The sequence below is a fragment of the Haliaeetus albicilla genome, chromosome 9 (assembly GCF_947461875.1).
Source record: "Haliaeetus albicilla chromosome 9, bHalAlb1.1, whole genome shotgun sequence".
Classification (NCBI taxonomy): Eukaryota; Metazoa; Chordata; class Aves; order Accipitriformes; family Accipitridae; genus Haliaeetus; species Haliaeetus albicilla.
In genome coordinates, this window is record NC_091491.1 from 7,916,763 (window position 1) to 7,935,600 (window position 18,838).

Below are 18,838 nucleotides of genomic sequence, written 5' to 3' on the forward strand. Positions count from 1 at the left end.
GTGGAAGGGAGAAGCCCAGGGAGACCAGGACCTGCTCTTCTCAGCCTAAAGCGAAGAGGAGGAGGGTGTGGGGTAATGCCAAAAACCAGCCCAGCTTTGCCGGCTCCAGGCACAGTCCCCAAGGAAAACAGGGAAAACCCAGCCAGCCTTTCTCATCATCCTCCCCACCACACCCCACAAAGCAGCAGCCTCCAAAGCAGCTCCTGGCCACCAGCCCCCTTCCCACCTCCCACAGCCACAGCGGGGGGGGAGCAAAGCTGGCAGAGCCCATGGTACCCTCTGACCCATCCCCAGCTGGTGTGGGCTGGGGGCTGTCGGGGACAGCTCTGTCCCCCCCTCCTGCTCCCGGCAGGACCCAGGCATCGCCCAGCTGTCCCGGAGGCAGGAGGTGAGGTGGGAGGCAGTGGTGGCAGTGGGGGGGTGAGGAGGCAGCAGGGTGGGCAGCTGAGCACGCAGGACCTGGGAATGCAGTATAAGGAGAGGTTTTCTTCACACGCCACATCCCTGCCCTCTCCCAGGGTCCCAGCAAGTCCATGTCCAACTGTGCCATCACGGCCTGCCTGGAAGATGCTTCTGTGCCTCAGTTTCCCCGCTGGTGGAAATCTGGACTGGGAGCAAAGTGCTGGAAAAGCCCTGCCCATGGGAAGTGGTGGAGAGGCAGCCAACATCAGCCTGATGCTGGCTACCGGACCATGGGGCCAGGGCCACCCGAGGGGACTTGCACCAGCCTGGGACATGTCCCCAATGTCCACGGAGGTCCGGTGGCTGGGACATGCTGTCTCAGAGCACACCGCCGCTCTGGCCACCGGCAATCGGGGTGCGGAAAAGCCTTGCCGAATCGAGGAGCCCTCTTTCCCGGTCCCCAGCCCCACGGTCACAGCCTCTCCCTGCAGGCAGCAGCAGGCAGCAGTAGGGGCTGCAGCTCCCAGGACAGTTTCTCTTCCCATCTGCTCCTCCATCGTTAGCAAGCAACACCGAATTTACTGCCATCAGCACCGCAGAGCCCATACAGGCACACAATGGCAACGCACCTGCTTCAGCAGCAACCCCGCAGCCCGCGGGGCTGCCAAATCCCACCGGGAACAAACCCAGAGCTGGATCCAATCTCGCCCCCCCCAAGCCTGGTGGGGGTCAGGGCTGTACGCCCCGGAGCTGGAGTGGGGAAGGGTCCAAGCTTGTCTCCCAGCTGGGTGGGAATTGAGGGCAGCTCGGGAGCCGGCAAGGGATTTGCACCAATTTTTGGCAGCGAGAGCTGAGCCCTTGCCTCTGGGCTTGGGGCATCTCCTGTTCCCCAGCCATTTGCTCCTGCCCAGGCTTCGACGGGGTGGCGGGGAAGCAAACCAGGTCTCAGCGCACTTTCGAAGGGCTTTTATTTATTCACAAAACAAACCCAAACACATATAAGAAAAAATGGGAAAAAAACCCCGACCCAGGAATATGCACAATCTATTATTAACAAAAGAATTGCACAAATAGAGCAGTGAGTGCGGCGGAGGGAGCAGTCGGGACCTGCTCTGCACCACTGCACGAGCCCTTCCTCACCCTCACACCCTGTCCACGAAAATACGAAGATAATTTTGCTGGTGTCCCATTAGAAATCAGAAACAGCTGACGGCGAAGGCAGCTGGTGCTGCAGGCTGGGTCCTTCCACCTGAGCTGGGAGGGAAACAGCCTTCACCCCAGAGGCACAGCACTGGGGAGGGACTGGGCTCCTGGGTTCAGCACTGCCACCCTCCCCTCACGTTGGGCAGGGATTTGGGGTCTTCCCTATGGTTTTCCATCTGCTCCTGCCCTGCCTGCCATCTCCCTGTCTGCCCCGGACACCTCGGAGCATCACGGAGCTCCTGGGAAAGAGCAGTGAGAGCCGGCAGGGAGCTGGTCTGGACCACGCAGGATGGAGAAGGATGGGGAGGCTGCAGGGAGCCCAGTCCTTCCCCGCTCCCCGGGGGATTTTTGGGGCAGGGACTGGCTGAGCCGAAGCCCCCTGGGGAAGAGAAATATCGGCTGAGCTCTCCACAAACCCCGTGGTGTTTGCAGAAGAAACGGGAGGTGAAATGGGCACAAGGAAGAAATACTGGGCAACTGCAAAGCAGGACAGGGTTGCAGACAGTGTGAGATTTCTGCTGCATGGAAACTGGTGAGGACTTGGTATTTCTTCTGCCAAAATTTCTTTCTGAGAAGAAAAACCTGGTATTCGGATTGCTGGGGGGTTTGCAAAGCAAATTGCAGAACAGCAGCAACTCACTGCAGAGCCACTGGAATATCCTGGTTTGATTTCAGCCCCCTTTTTACATTTTCTGAGTATAATCTAACATCATTTTCACAGCAGAAATTCCATTTGTCTCTCCTCATCTTTTAAATGGAATGGCTGAAACCAATCAGATTTCACACCAGAAATGGTTTTGTTTTTGCAAGGGGCAGTTCGGGGGTGGAAGCTTCAGCCAGTATTTTAGGAGCTGAGGAAAGCCCCGTCTTCAGCCAGCTCTTCCCATCCTCAGAGCCCAAACACCCACAGGGGGCAGAGAGTGAGCATCCCCATCCAGCAGCCCCTCTCCGTGGGCATTGCCACCAACTCCCTCCACCATCCGTCCCCTACCCCGTACCTGCGTGAGGGTCCCGGCGGGCGCTCACAGGACGCTGCAGACAGCACCGGCATCCTCGGAGTGGTCGCAGTTGTGGACATCCCAGCGGATGTGGGAGCAGCGCAGCAGCGAGGGCTCGTGGCCCTTGCACTTGAGGTTATCGAGGAAGATGTAGCCGGTGCCCTGGCCGTAGCGTGCCTCCCCCCAGGCTGCCACGGCGTACCCGCAGCCCAGCTGCCTGCAAACCACCTTGGCGTCCCGCAGGTCCCAGGCGTCGTCGCACACCGTCCCCCACTGGGACAGGTAGAACATCTCCACGCGCCCCTCGCACCGGTGGCTGCCGTTCACCAGGCGCAGGGACCCTACGGAAGGAATGGGGTGAGGCAGCCCCGGGAGCAGCCCCTGCCCCTGCCCGCCCCAGCACCACATCCACCTTCTCCCTGCCTGCGTGTCTGGTTCCCCAGGGCTGATGGAGAAGGGGCCTTTCCCAGCCAGGTGGCCCCAGGGCAAGAAGAGCCCTGGTCTCTCTGAGGTTGGGCAGATGTTTGCTGCTGCCCACAGCTCCCCCGCTGCCTCTGCACAGGCAGGAGCATGAGGGGGTGACCACTGGCCACCATCAGAGCTGGGGCTGACCCCCAAAACACCGCGGTGGATGTTCAGGTTGAAGGAACAGACAATAATCTCTGCTCCTGGCTCAGCCCCGTTGGTCCATCCCGTCCTCTCCCCACCGAGGTCCATCACCTGAGGTCCAGCACCTCCTCTGCCTGGACCAGCCTTGGGGACACCAGGAGACGCCAGGGCTTAACAGTGCTACCAGCACAGCTTTTCCCCCTCCTGGGGGCTGCTCCAGGTCAGTGCTTCAGGCACTGCCAAAGCAGCTGGCCTCTGCCCGAGCCACCTCCCTTTCCACTCTGGGCCGGTGCAGAGCATCCCCAGGGCTGGTACCCCATCCCCAGGTGATACCTTGATACCTACCATCCTTGGGATGAGTCGGGGCCGATGTGGTGGTTGTAGCGGTGGCTTCTTGGTAATGGTCTCCAGCATCGTCAGCACCTGGTGCAGTGGGGAACGGGCGGGAAAAGCAACTCAGGGGATGCCTGTGCCCCCCAGGGCTGGGTCAGAGCCCCCCAGCAGTGGTGTGGGGTGGCCGGGGATGGATGCAGGGATGTGTGGGGTGGGATCTGCAGCCACTGCACTTCCAGGAAAGTGCACAAACAGAGACCAGAGGTGGTACCCACACTCCGGCCATCACCAGACACCACGGTACTCAACTGCCACCGCTGTCCCCCCGTGGGCAGGAGGAACCCCAGGGTCTGGGGGCTCACATCCACCTGCCACCCCATTTTGGGGACCCCATTTCCCGCAGCCGGCCTGAGCGTGGCCGAAATCCTCCCTACGCCCATTATCTCGTTGGATTTCCATGCCACCGAGCCAGGCTTCAGCAGAGACCTGGGGACCCCTGGGCGGTCTCATCCATCCCCCCTCTCCCACCCGGCCGGCAAGAGAAGACCCTTGGATGGAGGCAAGTGGCCACCGGGCTCGCTCCCGGTCTCACCTCGGCAAATGACCCCGGCATCCTCATGGTGGCCGCAGTTGTGTTGCCCCCAGCCCAGGTGGAAGCAGTCGGCCAGGCGAGCCTCGCCGCCGCCGCAGCCCACGTTATCCAGCAGGACGGGCCCGCTGCCGTAGCCGAAGGAGCCGAGGACGGTGGCGGCGAGGGCAGCGCCGCAGCCCAGCTGCCGGCACACCACCTGGGCGTCGGGGAAGTCCCAGTCGTCGTCGCAGACGGTGCCCCAGGTGCCGCGGTGCCGTACCTCCACCCGGCCGCGGCAGCTCCCGTTCCCGTTTGCCAGCCGCACGCCGCCACCTGCGTGGGGGGCCCCGGCACAGGCACGCCGTCGGGGGGACCGGGGCTCCGCGGGGGGTCCGATGTCCCCTGTTGACCCTCCGGGGGTATGGGGTGAGCCCCCAGGGAGCGAGGGGTGAGCCCTGGGGATGTGGGGTGAGACCCTGGGGACATGGGCTGATCCCCTGGGAACATAGGGTGAGTCCTGGGGACGTGGGGCAACTCCCAGGCAGTACGGGGTGAGCACTGTGAGCATGGGGTAATCCCCGGAGATGTGGGGTGAACCCCTGGGGGGCATGGGGTGAACACCCTGGGAGCATGGAGTAAGCCCTGGGGATGTGGGGTGAGCCCTGGGGATGTGGGGTGAGCCCTGGGGCACTGGGCACGTGGGGCAACCTCTGGGGATATGGAGGGAGCCCTGGGGACGTGGGGTGAGCCATGAGGATGTGGGGTGAGCCCTGGGGATGTAACTCCCTGGGGTACTCTTGGGGACATAAGAGAGCCCTGGGGAGGTGGGGTACGTCCTGGGGGCATGGGGCAACTGCCTGGTGGTGTGGGGTAAACCCTGGGAGCATGGGGTGAACCGTGGGGTGCCAGAGATCCCCTGGCAATGGGAGGTGAGCCTTGGGAGAATGGGGTAAACCCAGGGGATGCGGAAGGTCCCCTGGGAGCATGGGGTAGTTCCCAGGGCTGTAGGGTGAGCCCTGGGGATATGGGGTAACCCCCCAGGGACATGGAGCTCAGGGGGCCGTGCCGGACCCTGTGTGGGACTAGCAGCGGCCGCACACTTACTTTCCTGCTCGATGGTAAAGAGGGCGGAGGTGACCACCTCGGTGGCCTGGGAAGGCTGGTCCCTGCTGTCTGTCACTGCTGGGACAAGTGTGGGGACACGCGGGTGTTGGGGGGGGTCGGGCTCCAGCACCCGCTGTCCTTCTCCAGTCGGTGCCAGGGGCCTCTAGCACCGCGGCGGCCCCATAGCAAGCTCTTGCCGTGGGCAATGTCACCCCCCGAGCCTCACCTACGTGCGGCAGGACCCCAGGGTGACCGTGCTGGGGTCACAGGAGGACACAGGAGGCACGGTCCCCTCCCAGTGAGCCCCCAGCCCCAGCTATGGTGCAAGGGTGAGCTGGGTGGCTGCCGACCTCCTACCTGTGGCCGTGGCAGTGAGCGTCTCTTCGTAGTCCAGGGCCACCGAGGTGGCGAAGGACGTGATGGTGGATGTGTCCAGCCCTGCGGTGACACAGAGGGACAGAGGTGACATGGGGGGAGAAGCTGCAAAGCCATGAACTTGCTGACTCTGGGAGGCAGACGCAGGGTCGATGGGGATGCAGATGGACCGTGTCCATCCGCACATCCCTGCTGCCCACGTGCTGGAGATGGTGCTTCTCCACCCCAACCCAAGCATCGAGGTCCCACCTGCAGTGCCGTGGGGTGTCTTGCTTCGCATACCTGGGAGGTTTATCAGGCAGGGTTCGTTAGCTCGAAAGCCTCGGTTTTCCCCTGCCCCACTGAGCCAGGGTTGTGGATGGGGGTGCCATCGGCTCTGTGCCCAGGCAAGGTGGCAGAGGGGACGGGGACGTTTAGGGAGGAAAGGACAAGCCTGAGAAAATTGTCCCTTTTCTCTCACATCAGCCCCTTTGTTTGTTAGTAGTGGGAAAGGGAAAGCACTGGCACTTACTGCTCCTGTCATTAGCCGTGATAATGAGGGAATTCAGGGGGATTATTAACATTATAAATGGTAATCAGTGGAGAATGGCAGAAATACATCATTTAGGGAGGCGAAGGGGAGGCAGGCTGGGCCTGGCATCATGCCTGGCCCCTGGCAGCCGCTCGCTTCTTCCGGACATGGGCAGCTTGTTTTCCAGCCGGCAGAGCAGGGAAACAGCAGGCCGGCAGATGCGTTTCCCTTGCAAATTGCTGCTCAGGCCACGTCCCAGGCTCTCGGAGTGGTGTCGCAGCCTGCTCCGGAGCGCCAGGATGACGGCAGATAAGGAGAAAGGATGCTCCCGCGACGCAGAGCCCGGGTCCCTGCCTGACCTTGGGCACAGCAGCATCTCCCTGAGGCCACTTCTCCTTGGTGATCAGGATGCCCCTGGATTTTTCCCCCCCCAGGGGACAGCCCCGAAGGTGATGCTTTGCCCCGGTACCTGTGCAGATGACCCCAGCATCCTCATGGTGGCCACAGTTATGGATGCCCCAGCCGAGGCTGTAGCAGGCGGAGAGGAAGGGCTCACTGCCGTCGCAGTTGACGTTGTCCAGGAGGATGCGCCCCGTGCCGTAGCCGAAATAGGCGTTGCTCTTGTAATCCAGGGCTTGGCCGCAGCCCACCTGCTTGCACACCACGCTGGCATCGCTCAGGCCCCAGTCGTCGTCACAGACGGTGCCCCAGTTCCCGCGGTAGAAGATCTCCACCCGGCCTTGGCAGGTGTCGGTCCCGCTCACCAGACGGATGCTGCCGTCACCTGGAGGGTGACAGCACTTGGTGAGAAGGGCGTTGCTTTCCCCGGGAGGTCACGGCACGCACCACGGCACAGCGATGCCACCGAGCCTGGATCCGGCAGCGCCCGTGACGGCAAAGAAACTGGGCGAGAAACCGCGGGGGAAGGGGTGATGCTTTAGGGCAGCCCGGCTGTTGGGAGCTTTGGGAACCTCTGGGATAGGGTTTGGCCATAGCCGGCGCCATGACAGGGTCCCCGGGGATCTGCCCCTCGGAGCCGGAGAGACAGGGTGCTTCATGGAGGGGCAGCAGGTGGGGGACGCTGCTCTCTACCAGCCCTCAGCCAGGACGGGCCCCTGCAAGCGACAGCCGAGCAGCTTACTTTCCCCATCCTGTACCGAGGCTGTGAGGGTCCTGCTTGTCGGTCCTTCGCTGGCTTGCGTGGGCGAGAACTCTGAAAAGGGAAGCGGAGAGGCGGCATCCGTCGCTGCCCGCAGCCACCCGTCCAGAAGCCAGCTGTGAGCAGTGCCCCACGCGCTGCCCACCCCGCTGCTCCCCCGGCTCCGGCACCAGCGTTCACACGCGCCGGCAAGCACGCACCACCGAAAACAAGAGGGTTTGCACCAAACCACCCCCAATGGGGAAAGAAAGAGGGGTTTGCAGCTGCACCGCCCTGCCCAGAGCTATCTGCCTGGTTGTAGGGGCAGGAAGGTGGATGGGGCCAGCACCTCGGCTGCTGGCACGGTGGGAAGTTGTGCCGGGCAGCATGGCATAGGGACCCGGACTAAATCATAATGCTGTGCTAAGCTGTCAGGAGTCAGGCTCCCACCTATCATGGGATTTGGATTCAAAGTCATGGCACGTGTAAAGAAAAAAAGAGTAATATTTTGATTTTCCTGCTTGTTTTACCTCTATTTCTTTTGCTAACAATGGTGTTTCAAGCTACCACACTGCCTGTCTTGTCCCAGCTCCTTGGCTGGGCTGGTGAGATTACCTGGGGGTGGTGCGGGGAGCTGGATGGCAGTGGAGCCGAGCGGTCTGATAGCCAGCCACACACGTGCTCAAGGACTGCGGGAAGGATCCCGGGAAACCCAGCCCACCGACACGGCGAAGAGCTGGCCAGCTCCACGCTTTCCTCCGTAACCACAACCGACAGAAAGCTGGCTCTTGAAAGCTTCCACGTGGCACAGCTGGGAGCACCTTCCCTTAGGGGTCTGGTGCTTGGGTCAAACTCCTGCATCTCCTCTGAGGGCCACCCCAGAGCATCTCCTGGTCTCCTTTGCCAACCAAGCTCCAAACACCTAAGGGCTCAAGCCACTCTTCTGCCCTCAGACCCATCTTCCCCACCTCCTTCTTCAGTCCTTTCACCTCTCCTCTCCAGCAGCGCCTTGATTCAGGCTTCCTGCTCAGTCCACGACCTCCTTTCTCTGGCTGCTGCTGGTCTGACCCACCAGCCAACCCAGCATCCCTCCTTTTCCAAGCCCCACTTCTGCAGGACGCAGAGATTCACCAAGCAGTTGCAGCCGTGGCCGAGCTCTGGGCCTGCACAGCCTCACGTTTACCGGTCGTTGATGCATGGCTGATAAGCAAACCCTACATAGCTATGCAGGAGGAATGTGTAGGGTATATAGGGGTTGGCATGGAGCTGTTCCACTTTCACTTGCCAAGTTCAAACGCTTTCCACTGCTTTTCTCACTTTTAGGAACATTTCCTACTGACAAGCTCAGCAATTTAAAGAAGACAAGTCAAAAGGGGAAAGAGCAGTTGGGCAGCGGCTGACTCAGAAGCAGGAGCGTGGGTGGGCATGTGCTCCTTCCCCAGGGATCATGCTGGAGAGGTTGCAAAGTCCCTGAGCTGGGAGTGACAAAACGGGCTGGTCACCCTACGGAACACCAGTGTGCTGAGCTGGGAGATGACCTGGATTGAAGAAGGGGGTGGAGGAAGGCTACAAAGGAGGTTTGGCCGACCCAGGCTCAGAGGAACGGGCTCTGAGATGTGACTCTTGAGCTCCCCCAAGGCATCTGCAGACACCAGGGTGTGCAGCACCGCAGGCATCCCCCTGTTCTCCTTGCCCCCGAGGAACCGAGCCTCATTACCGTTGCATACGACAGCCACGTCCTCATAGTGGTAGCAGTTGTGGATGCCCCAGCCGTGGCTCCAACACTCGCTCAAGGCTGCCTCCCGGCCCTTGCAGTCCACGTTGTCCAGGAAGATGGGTCCGCTCCCTTGGCCGAAGGTCATGGCGGCCGGGAGGGCGACGGCGTGACCGCAGCCCAGCTGGCGACACACCACGTTGGCATCCACAATGTCCCAGTCGTCATCGCAGACCGTCCCCCAGGAGCCATTGTAGAGGATCTCCACTCGCCCCTGGCACCGGCTGGGCCCGTTGGCGAGCCGTATCTCTGGAAGGACGGGCAGAGAGAGGTTCCTCAGAAAGCAATGAGCCCGCCCCGGGACTGGGAGGTGGCAAACACTCAATGAGTGTCAACAGGGAGGGCGGGAGCCCTCTCTGCACCAAATCTGTGCTCCTTAAAGAAAATGGTGACCCTTCGCTGTACCGCAAGGCAGCTGTTGGCTTGCTGCTGTCCACCTGATGGTGGGGCATGGGCTTCTCTTCATCTGCTGGAAGCAGTGGACGTGGAGACTCAACATATCTCAGTCCATAAATGAGATGCACCATCACCCCATCATCTTGCCTACTAATGGCCTGGGCAATAACCAAATGGGAGAGGAGGGAAGCAGACATGTGACATCACGTAATGCCATATGACTTGAGTGACAAGTGACAAGATGCAATTAGCAAATTCTTATTAGCCTCAATGAACGTGTCCGGAGCTGGTCCCACATGGGAGTTAGTGGGATAGAGATGATCTTTCAAGCTGCTGGTGATGGGGAGCAGGCACGTAAGTGGCCCAAGCCTGCCACGTCAAGGGAATTATTTGCTCAGCATGACGAATGGCACAGGGACAGGCACTCAGCAGGAGGCGGCAAAATACCTCTCTTGGGATAATAAGCAGAATAGGGATAATAAGCAGAACAGGGATAATAAAGAATCTGTATTTCCTTTCTGTAAAAGAAGTTTAGCTTTTTGTTGCTACTTTTTGTTCAAAACCAATATCCTTCCTTTTTGAAATTCTCCAAACCCCATTTTTAACAAAAAAATGCATTTTTCAACAAAACTTCTAGAGAAAAGCAACTTTAAGAGAAGAATCTCACCTGGGAATGGTGACAGAGCAGACTCGGAGGTGGTGCCTGCAAGGGAGAAGAAAAGGGATCAGATCTCCCCAGCATCCTTGCAGCGAGCAGAGGAGGGATGCAGCTCAGAGGATGACGACAGCAGGGATGCGGGTGGGCATGGCTGGGAACAGCAAGACCCAGCACACCCTCAGACCCTTCCCTTTTCTGCAGAGACCTGAGGTTTGGGGGGGGAAAAATAAACACCCTAGCCCAGGGCATCATTTCATCTGCATTGCAGGTGGGGAAACTGAGGCAGCAGCATGGTTCACCCGGGTTCGTGCAGCTCCCTGAGATGAAGCGTGGCCGAGGGGTGCCAAGGGCTGCCCTTACCAGCTCCCTGAGAGCGAGCAGCTCCCTGGCTGTTCCTTCCCCCTCTCCTTCCTTCCTTCCCCTCATCTCGGGCCAGCAGCTCCTCTGTCGGAGCCGGTGGCTGGCAGCAGCGGCCCCAGGTGGGTTGTGCCTTGGGCCAGGTCTCGGGGACCTTCGTGTCTCCCCGGCTCCATCGCTGACTTGCTGTGGGTCCTGCACAGCTCCTGCATCCTCCTGCCTCGTGCCCCACCTCCCTATGGAAAACCTGGGGGGGTGAGATGGGAATGAGGAAAACCAGTCCTGCCTGGCACGGGAAACCTGTTTGAGATCTGATGGAAAAAGCTGCACTGGGCATCCCTCTGTGCACTTTAAATGATTTTTTCTTTTTTTTTCCCGACAAAGTCTACTGTTTGCAAGCTCTATATTGATATGCATGTCCCAACACACCTGTTGATGGGGGGCAGCCGCCTTACGGGATGGAAACAGTCAGCGCTGGAGAACCGCAGGCAGCCACCGCTGCATGCCACCGGGCAGGATGATGCTTCTGGCGTGGGCAGAGCAGCGTGCTGCCTGCTGCGGTGCCCGGGGTGAGCCCTGCTCTGCAGCCCACACGCAGGGCCACGGCCCGTAGAACACCAGTGGGTCCAGCTGCACCAGACTGGTGTGGGGGGACACAGGCATGGGCGTCTGTCCCCTCACCTGCCACCCTTTGGGGTACGTGGCATCTTGCACCAGCCACTGGTGGTACCATCAAGGAGAAGAGGTGCATTGAAAACTGGGAGGGAGAGGAGAGGAGCACGGAGCATAGCCATGGCTCCTTGACTGGGAACCCAGCCCTCCCAGTAATCGGAGCCCCGGCGATGCTGCCAAGGGCTTATCAAGAGTTTGCTGCAGAAATGTCCTCCCACAGCTGGGAAGGAGCTTGTTGGAGAAGAGCGAGCAAGAGCAGGGAGAGGATGGACTCCTCCCTTGTTTTCTCGATTAAACAAAACTGCTTTTGTGTAGCGGTGGGGGTAAATCCAGGGGAAGCTGCTGGTCTCCTGCAGCGTGAGGCAGAGCCAGGGCTGGGGCTAGTGTAATCCAGAGGTGTTGGAAAGTCAGGATAGGGTCTCTCGATCCCAGCCAGCTGAGGAAGGGCAGCTCCAGGTTCTGCGATATGCAGACAGACCCCTGGTGATTCCTGCCTTGGGGCTCAGCTGCCTGGCCACACGAGAAACAGTGCTGCTGCGGGGCTTTAATTCCCGTTTAATTCTCATTCCTCTCCGACCAGCGTGGACAAGCAGCATCTGGAGGGAGCTGAACACTTGCAGGATGCATCCACATCCCAGTCAGCTGGGTTTAAATAAGGGCTCTGAAAGCACCCTGCCAGCAGCCCCACACCCGGGGGTATGGATGCTCGGGGGGGAGCATGGGCAAGAGCCAACCGCCGGCAACCTGCTCCCCCCACCGGGCTGCACCCCTCTCCCACAGTTTGGGTGTTCTTTGGGCACAAAACCCCTCTCAGCCCCAATTCTGAGTGATGGGGGTCCCCCCTGGGATGCTGCCAGCATGGGGCACTGAGGTCTCCAGCTTGTCCAGGGGATCACGGCAACCTGATCATGATGCCCTGGGGGATGGTGAATGGGGACGGGTGGCTGGACCTTGTGGATGTCCCCATCGCTGCACCTATGGGTGCCCCAGGAGTTTGCAAGCCCTCGGCAGATGCTTGAGGCCATCTCGCAGCGAGGACAGCACAGATCTCCTCGGGCATCCAGGGCACCTGGGGCTCGAGGCTCCGGCTGCACAGCCCTCTACCGCGGGTAACACCTTCTAAGCAAATAAAATCCTTCCACATTAATTACAGCAGCCAAGGGCTGATCAATGCCCATGGTGGCTCCATGGCTTCTTTTCCTACCCCTGGCTTGGACCAGCCTTGTCCTGCTTCATGCTCAGCCTACAAGCAATGACGTGAAGCTCAGTTCCTGCCACTCCGGAGGTGGATGTCACCGCCGTGAGAAGCAGCATCAGCCTGGAGGGGACGGTCAAGCAGATGAACCCACCTCCCTTTTGCCTTGCTAGGACTTGGCCTCGGAGACAGTTAAGTCAGCTCCAAAACCAGGCTGCCAAAGAAAGACCTAGAAGCCCCAAGAGAAATAAGAATAAGGCTGTGACTATGACTTAGCACCCAGGAGCAGGGGCTAGGAGCGAGATGCCATCCATAGCTGGGATGAACGACGGCAGCCGGGAGATCTCCAGCCGTGGTTGGGTGCTGCTGCCCTCTCCAGCCACCCCAGCTGGACCCAGGCAGGTTGGAAAGCAATGCTGCGATACCAGCAAGAACTGGGGATTAAACAGGGCAGACCAAGGGAGCAGAGAGGCTGGCTGGCAGAGGAGAGGACGGGGAAGGACACGGCAGCCCCGTGGGCTGGATAACAGAAGAGAGGTAATTCACATCACCTCTGCACCAAACATGTGGAGATGCGAGGCTTTTTAGGAAGAGCGTTTGATCCTGGTTTGTATTGATTTTTAACACCTAGTCTGCTCCAGTGCCGAAAAAGCAGTGGATAAAAAGGACATTGTTAAATATTCAATATTCATCTCCCTTTAAGTCAAAATCAAAGCTCTGAAATATTCATTTGAGAGCATCCTCCAGCAAAGTCAAGAGAGACCTGAAAAAAATATGCCTGGTGTATCTACATTAATGAGGAACGAGAAGAAACCAGTATTTTCTGAGAAGAGATAGAGCCCTCCACGTTCCTCTGATCCAGCTTCACAAAGCCAAAAGAAAAGGGGAAACTAGCTCAAGTAAACACCATCCCTTTCAGGGCACAGTGCTAAATAAAACCACCAAATGGGAGGACAAATCGCCCTTCATTAGTGATTTAGCGGTGCCCATTGCTGAAGAGAAGAGCTTGGCAGTGCAGGGGACAGTGGCAGAGCCAACGGGTCCCCCAGGGTCCCCACACCCCGACTGTGGGTGCCAGCACGGCCACCAGCAGCTTGGAGGGGGGACGGGAATCTCCAGCTGATGGGGTGGGAACTATAAAACCCGATTTAATCCAATTACGGTGTGTGACTACACCTTAATTGCCTGCTTTCTGGCTGGCTTTGTCTTGGCAGGGCTTTGTTGAGGCAGGAAGGTGTTACCAACCGCCTGGCTGCAATTACACTGATAAAGTCACACCAGGATAATTATGCTGCCACAGCGATCGTGCAGACCCTCATTCGAGAGCAGGAATGGCTTTTTCCAATTCAATTTAAATGCTTCCCAGCCTGGCTGGACTGTGCCTGCCAGGATTGACTCGGGACCGGTGTCCTCAGGGGACGGGTGCTCATCCCACCCATTGCCTCAGCAGGATTGGTCCCCCAGTTCCCAGCCCATGGCCATCAGCATCCTCCCAGCCGCGCTGCCTGCTCTGGGGCTCAGACCTGTGCCATCCCCAGTGCTGGCAGCTGCCTGCTCCAGCCGCCTTGCCAGCCCTGAATGCTGAACTTGCCATCACCTATAGGTCGTGTTGGGAGATAAGAGCTGAACTTGCTCCCTCCATCCCCATGCACGCTCTATGCCGTTGGGGACATCGTGATATTCCTGCTCATGGCTCTCCATGAAGAAAAATCTCCTGCCCACAAATCTGAGGCCAGGAGGGAGATTGTGGGTGCCTAAAATTACCCCCCCTCCCGCCGCACCATGTGGGAGCTCACCGGTGGGGCTGAGGAGAAGGAGGAGGAGGAGGAAGAGCGCAGCTGGCATCAGGGAGAGAGGCAGCACCCTGATGTCCAGCCTCCCTGTGCCGTGCCAGCTGGCCGGACAGGGACCGAGTCTCATTGCTGCACCGCAGTCCTCCCGCAGACGGGTGTCCAGAGAAGGTTGTCCCTGAAACGTGCAGACAGCAGGGTTAGTGGTGATGGCCAGGAGACCCTTTGCCCCACCAAGGGCCATGCAGGACCTGCAAACAAGTCCCTCCTTGACACTTGCTGGAGCAGTGACCAGAAATCACATGAAAAATAATTCAGGCTGGATTTATGGAGAATGAGATATTTTTTTGAGTGGCCAAATGAAGCTGCAGGGCCACTTTCCACCCACGAGACAAAACTGGAAGCAGCGAGAGCCTCAGGGCCGGGCTGCTGCACAGGCAGAAGGATGGACCTCAGACCCACCAGGACACCTGAATGCTCAGCCTCAGAGCTCTCACCCAGGGTCTTCAGCCCCCAAGACATTCAAGGAACCATCCTGTTTGCATCCACGTGGAGCTAGTCCTTCTGTTAGTTCTACATGAGGTTACAAGCAAACCCCATAGCACATATACCCCATACCGCACGTGGGTAAACTGAGTCACACATTAAATCCAGGCAGAATTGGGAAGGAGCTCTGCATCCACACAAGCCTGAAAAACACTTCCTAGACCATGGAGTGGACCTAGTACTCCACCAAGTCATGTCACACAACCCCCTTTGGAAAGGGATGGTGCTTCACTTCACCCCCAGCCAGGCTGCCCACCCCATGTCCCCCCCTGCAAGGCTGCTCCAGCTCTGCTGGTGACAAACACTCAGCTAAAGCCCAGCCGGGACACAACCGCAGCCAACCCTTTGCTTTGCCTTGGCTCCTCTCCCTCTGGTGCTCTCCTCCAGTGGGCTCCTTGGAGACCATGCCCACATCCTCCTGCATGAAGAGGGGATCTGTTCCACGAGTGGCACAGCCTCCCCACTCCCAGGGACCCTTCCCGGTGCCCAGCCTATGCTGGGGTTCCCATGGGGTCCCACCAGGCAGCATGTGGTCATATATGGCACTTGAGCTACCAGAAAGTTGAGGTCCAGTGCCTTGCACCCATCTTTCTTCACCACCCCGTGATGAATTAATGCACCCAAGGGCTCTCCTGGGCAGCTCAAATCTTTGGTCACCCATGTCCTCCAAGACCTGCACGCTAACCACCCAACATGAGACCTCCCCACCTCCGCTGGCATGTTCCCCAGGGCTTTATCCGGAGGTCCCTGTTGTCTCTGCTCTTTGTCATCCCGTGGGAAAAAGCAGGGAAAGGCATTTCTGTGGGAAGACAGAAATTTTGGGGGTCTGATAGGACAACATCATTCACCTGGGGGATGGAGACGCAAACTCCACGGGGACAAGATGGAAAGCAAACAGGGGAAAGTCAGGCAGAAAACAAGGAAGAGATTAAATATCGTAAGATGCCATTTTCCCTTCATTTGCTGCTCCCTTCAGAAATTACTGCCCAAGTGGTGGATTTCTAGCTCTGTTTCACTCGCACCCTGGTGGGGAGTGGGATCGGGCCTGATCCTGCTCTTCCTTCCACCTCTGGGAACCCAGAGCAAGGTCCCAGCAGTCGGGCTGACAGCAGCGCTGGGACAGCAGCCTGTGCTGGTGGAGGAGTGCCATCGTGAGGATGCTTTCACACGCTTGCTCTAAAGGCAGGCTGTAAGTCTCAGCTAAGTGGAGCCCTAAAATTAGTCCCTCCAGCCTACACAAATCACAGCTCCTGAAGGGATGGGCACCAACTGCTGCTGCTTGAGGCATCTACCGATGGTCAGAAACTTGGGCATGGACGTTGAAATCCACTGTATCGGTGACCAAACACCCTCCCTGTGGAAAGCCCTCATCCAGCCTTTCGCTGCTCCTGGTTTTCCAATGCGGAGGCACGGGGTGGGAAGAGCTCCCAGGTGGGACCATGTGCCGGGCCGTGTCCACCTAGCCAAGGTCCCTCAAGACCACAGGTTGGGTGGGATCCCAATCCTTCAGACCAAGCCTTTGACTTTGTTGCCTGCACCAGCGAGAGATGATGGTAGACCAAGGCTTTTTTGTGTGCATCAGTGGGAGATGCTGGTAGCACAGCATTGGAGGTGCAGGATGGAGCCACCGTGGATGGGATACGACCCCGTTACACCTCCCTGCTCTCACCACTCAGCTCCTGCTGACCAAGCCTCGGGAGGAGACCCGCCAGCAGACAGATGGCTCAGTGATGGGGGATGAAAATCAATCTACTCTCTAAGGTGGTGTTTTTCAATACTCCATTCATCTCTCCTGCAGCACCGAATAATGTCGCCTTTTGTCCCGCCAGCCCTCCCCATTCTCCGGTGGGGCAGGGCTGACAGACGGCCCCTCTGCCGCCCTGCTCCGGCCAAACCCCTGCATCATGTCCTGCTCTCAGGGACATTGTCATCGCGGGCCACTTTTGTGCTGGAGCCAGCACGCTCCTGCTCCCTGGCAGGGCGGCAGTGGGCATTAACCACTGCAATGCTGTGCCACGGCCAACGCCAAAAAGGTAAAACCCAACTTTCCTTCTCTGGCTGTGCTTTTCTGCCTGCTTCTCCATCCTCACCCCAAACTGAACCCCCTTTCCTTGCACCCAGGGGTGTTGGGGCCCTTTAAGAATGCCTATCGATTAAAAACTGCTTTTAAGCCATAATAAGCCATTGTGGCACTGTAGCAAAGCACGGCATCCCTTTTAAAGGGTTGCTGAATGTAGGTTTCCAAAAGTGCCTTCAAACTAAGGTCTTTCAAGCTGTTAGGTGTCTTGTAAAACAAGCCCCAGCCATGCATCCAGTGGAAGAAGCAGCGTACACCACATCAGCAGCCCCCATCCCGTACGAGCGCTGACCACCGTGTCTGATATGCAAAACTTACAGGGTAGGAGCAGGGCTCTAACGCGGGGCACAGAAAGTCCTTGCTTCCACCCCAGATAACACACACCACAGCAGACACACTGTGCCCAACCAGCTCTTTGGCCTTGATGAAAACTCCCTCCTCCTGCCTGGACACAAGACCCCATGGGTTCTTTGGTCCCCTTTGGTCACCCTTGGCCAAGGCTGGACCGACCCCCCTGCTCTCTAGCTGTCACTTCTTCCACTTTTCAACTATTCAAGCAACTTCGTGAGAAATTACAGACTTTCAGCCGCCACCGCCCCGGCAGATCATTATTTGTAATTACTATGCTGACCTAAAAAAAAGCATCATAAATCCACCTACCTGTTTGGTATTTTCTTTCCAGTATAAAGATGGGTATATTGAATCCCAGAGACAACTATTCTCTTTTGAAGTAAAAAGCTGGCTAGTTAGTTAAAAAAATTAAAAAATAATTATTGAAATGAATATTCCCAGTAAAGAGGTGATGGGGATAAAGCAGGATTTTTTTTCTTTAGGTGAGATCTTGTTTAGTAAATTTAAAAAAAGAAAAGAAAGAAGAGGAAAAAGGATCTCATCCATCAGCTGAACAGCTCCAGTCCGTCATCTCTTTGCACCTTTGGCGCCGGGAGGTGGCTGGGTCACAGCTCTAGCGCAGGATGGCAGCCCTGCGTCCCATCCTGGGGCAGATCATCCTGAAAGCAAAGGAGAAAGAGAGAGAGGAGGAGGGCAAAGAAGAAGAGGAAGAAGAAGGAGAGAGGGAGGAAGAGAGGGAGGACCTCTAAGGAGACATGGCGAAGAGGGAATGGCTCGGGTTTCAGGAAGGCAGGCAGGGACGCATCCTTAAATTGGGTGCTGGCAGAGCCTGGGCTACGCCTCAGGGGAAGGGAGAAGCTATTTCAGAGGATTTGGGCTTTTCAGCTCCTTCCCACCTCCCTCCTCGGCTTTCAGAATGCCCGGCTGGAGAAGAAGCCAGCAATAACCAGATGGCTGGAAATATTTCTGTCGATGCCTGAGCCAGCACCAGGACACAGCGGGAGAGGACGGTCCCAAGCCTCCTGCCCTGCCCAGGGGATTTGGGGACTGCTTTCTTGGGGCCCCACTTCTCCTGAAAACCGTGGTTCTCCCTGCCTATTCCTGCGCAAGAAATTGCCTTCAGAGGTCCTTTTTTTCAGGATTTTTCTGCCCGGCCATCCAAGGCAGCTCTGCTGAGGACATTAGAGAGACCTGCCACGTCCTTGCAATCTCAGCCCACGGTGAGGGATGCCCATAACCCAGGGCTGGACACCTTTCCCATTCACCTCCATCACCTCCTGTGCTACACAGTCCTGTTGTCTCCTTCAGCTCCTGACCAGGGCATCTCTTTTTATTTTAAAAGGAAGTGTGTGTTTAATAATTTTTAACCATTTTAACCATCATTGCAAGTAAAAGCCTGACAAAGCAAGACTCTTGGTTCTCAGCAGCCTTGAAGGTGATGGAGAAAGGACTCCCAAACATACTGGGTTTCCCAGTCTTGTGAATTCTTGAGCTCCCCAGCAATTTTAGGAGTCTGGTGTGCTTTTGGATTTGAACAAGTCGATCTTACGATCAACAGGATTCCTGCCCTCGCTTTTACAGGAGGGAGCAGTTGCCTCGTTGCTCTTGCTGCTGGATTGCTCATTTGCTCCTACACAAAGCCCAGACCCTTAAATGCCCTTAAAAGCCTGGGCTTCATGTTTTAACTCAGTACAAAGCAGACTCTGGTTACAACTGTCGCTAACTGCACGGTTACCCATCTGCCGTTACTTTCTTGTAGGGATTCAGTAATTAGCAAT

At 57.8% G+C, this 18,838-nt stretch overlaps 1 protein-coding gene across 3 annotated transcripts; it reads right to left on the bottom strand.

The window, feature by feature from the left end:
- Positions 1-1,359: 1,359 nt before the first annotated feature.
- Positions 1,360-17,958, bottom strand: SSC4D (scavenger receptor cysteine rich family member with 4 domains). Of its 3 annotated transcripts, none has more exons than XM_069791394.1 (12): positions 17,370-17,958; positions 14,093-14,264; positions 10,082-10,117; positions 8,962-9,267; positions 7,248-7,319; positions 6,576-6,890; positions 5,578-5,658; positions 5,221-5,295; positions 4,138-4,449; positions 3,558-3,635; positions 2,604-2,944; positions 1,360-1,656 (listed from the first exon to the last, which is right to left on the bottom strand). In XM_069791394.1, exons 2-11 carry the CDS (start codon positions 14,214-14,216, stop codon positions 2,628-2,630), a joined length of 1,716 nt encoding a protein of 571 aa, XP_069647495.1. In that variant the 5' UTR covers positions 14,217-14,264; positions 17,370-17,958; the 3' UTR covers positions 1,360-1,656; positions 2,604-2,627. The 3 variants fall into 3 exon arrangements, with proteins under 3 accessions (XP_069647495.1, XP_069647494.1, XP_069647493.1); XM_069791393.1 differs by having other exon boundaries at positions 1,360-1,651; positions 5,221-5,298; XM_069791392.1 differs by having other exon boundaries at positions 5,221-5,298.
- Positions 17,959-18,838: the final 880 nt, after the last annotated feature.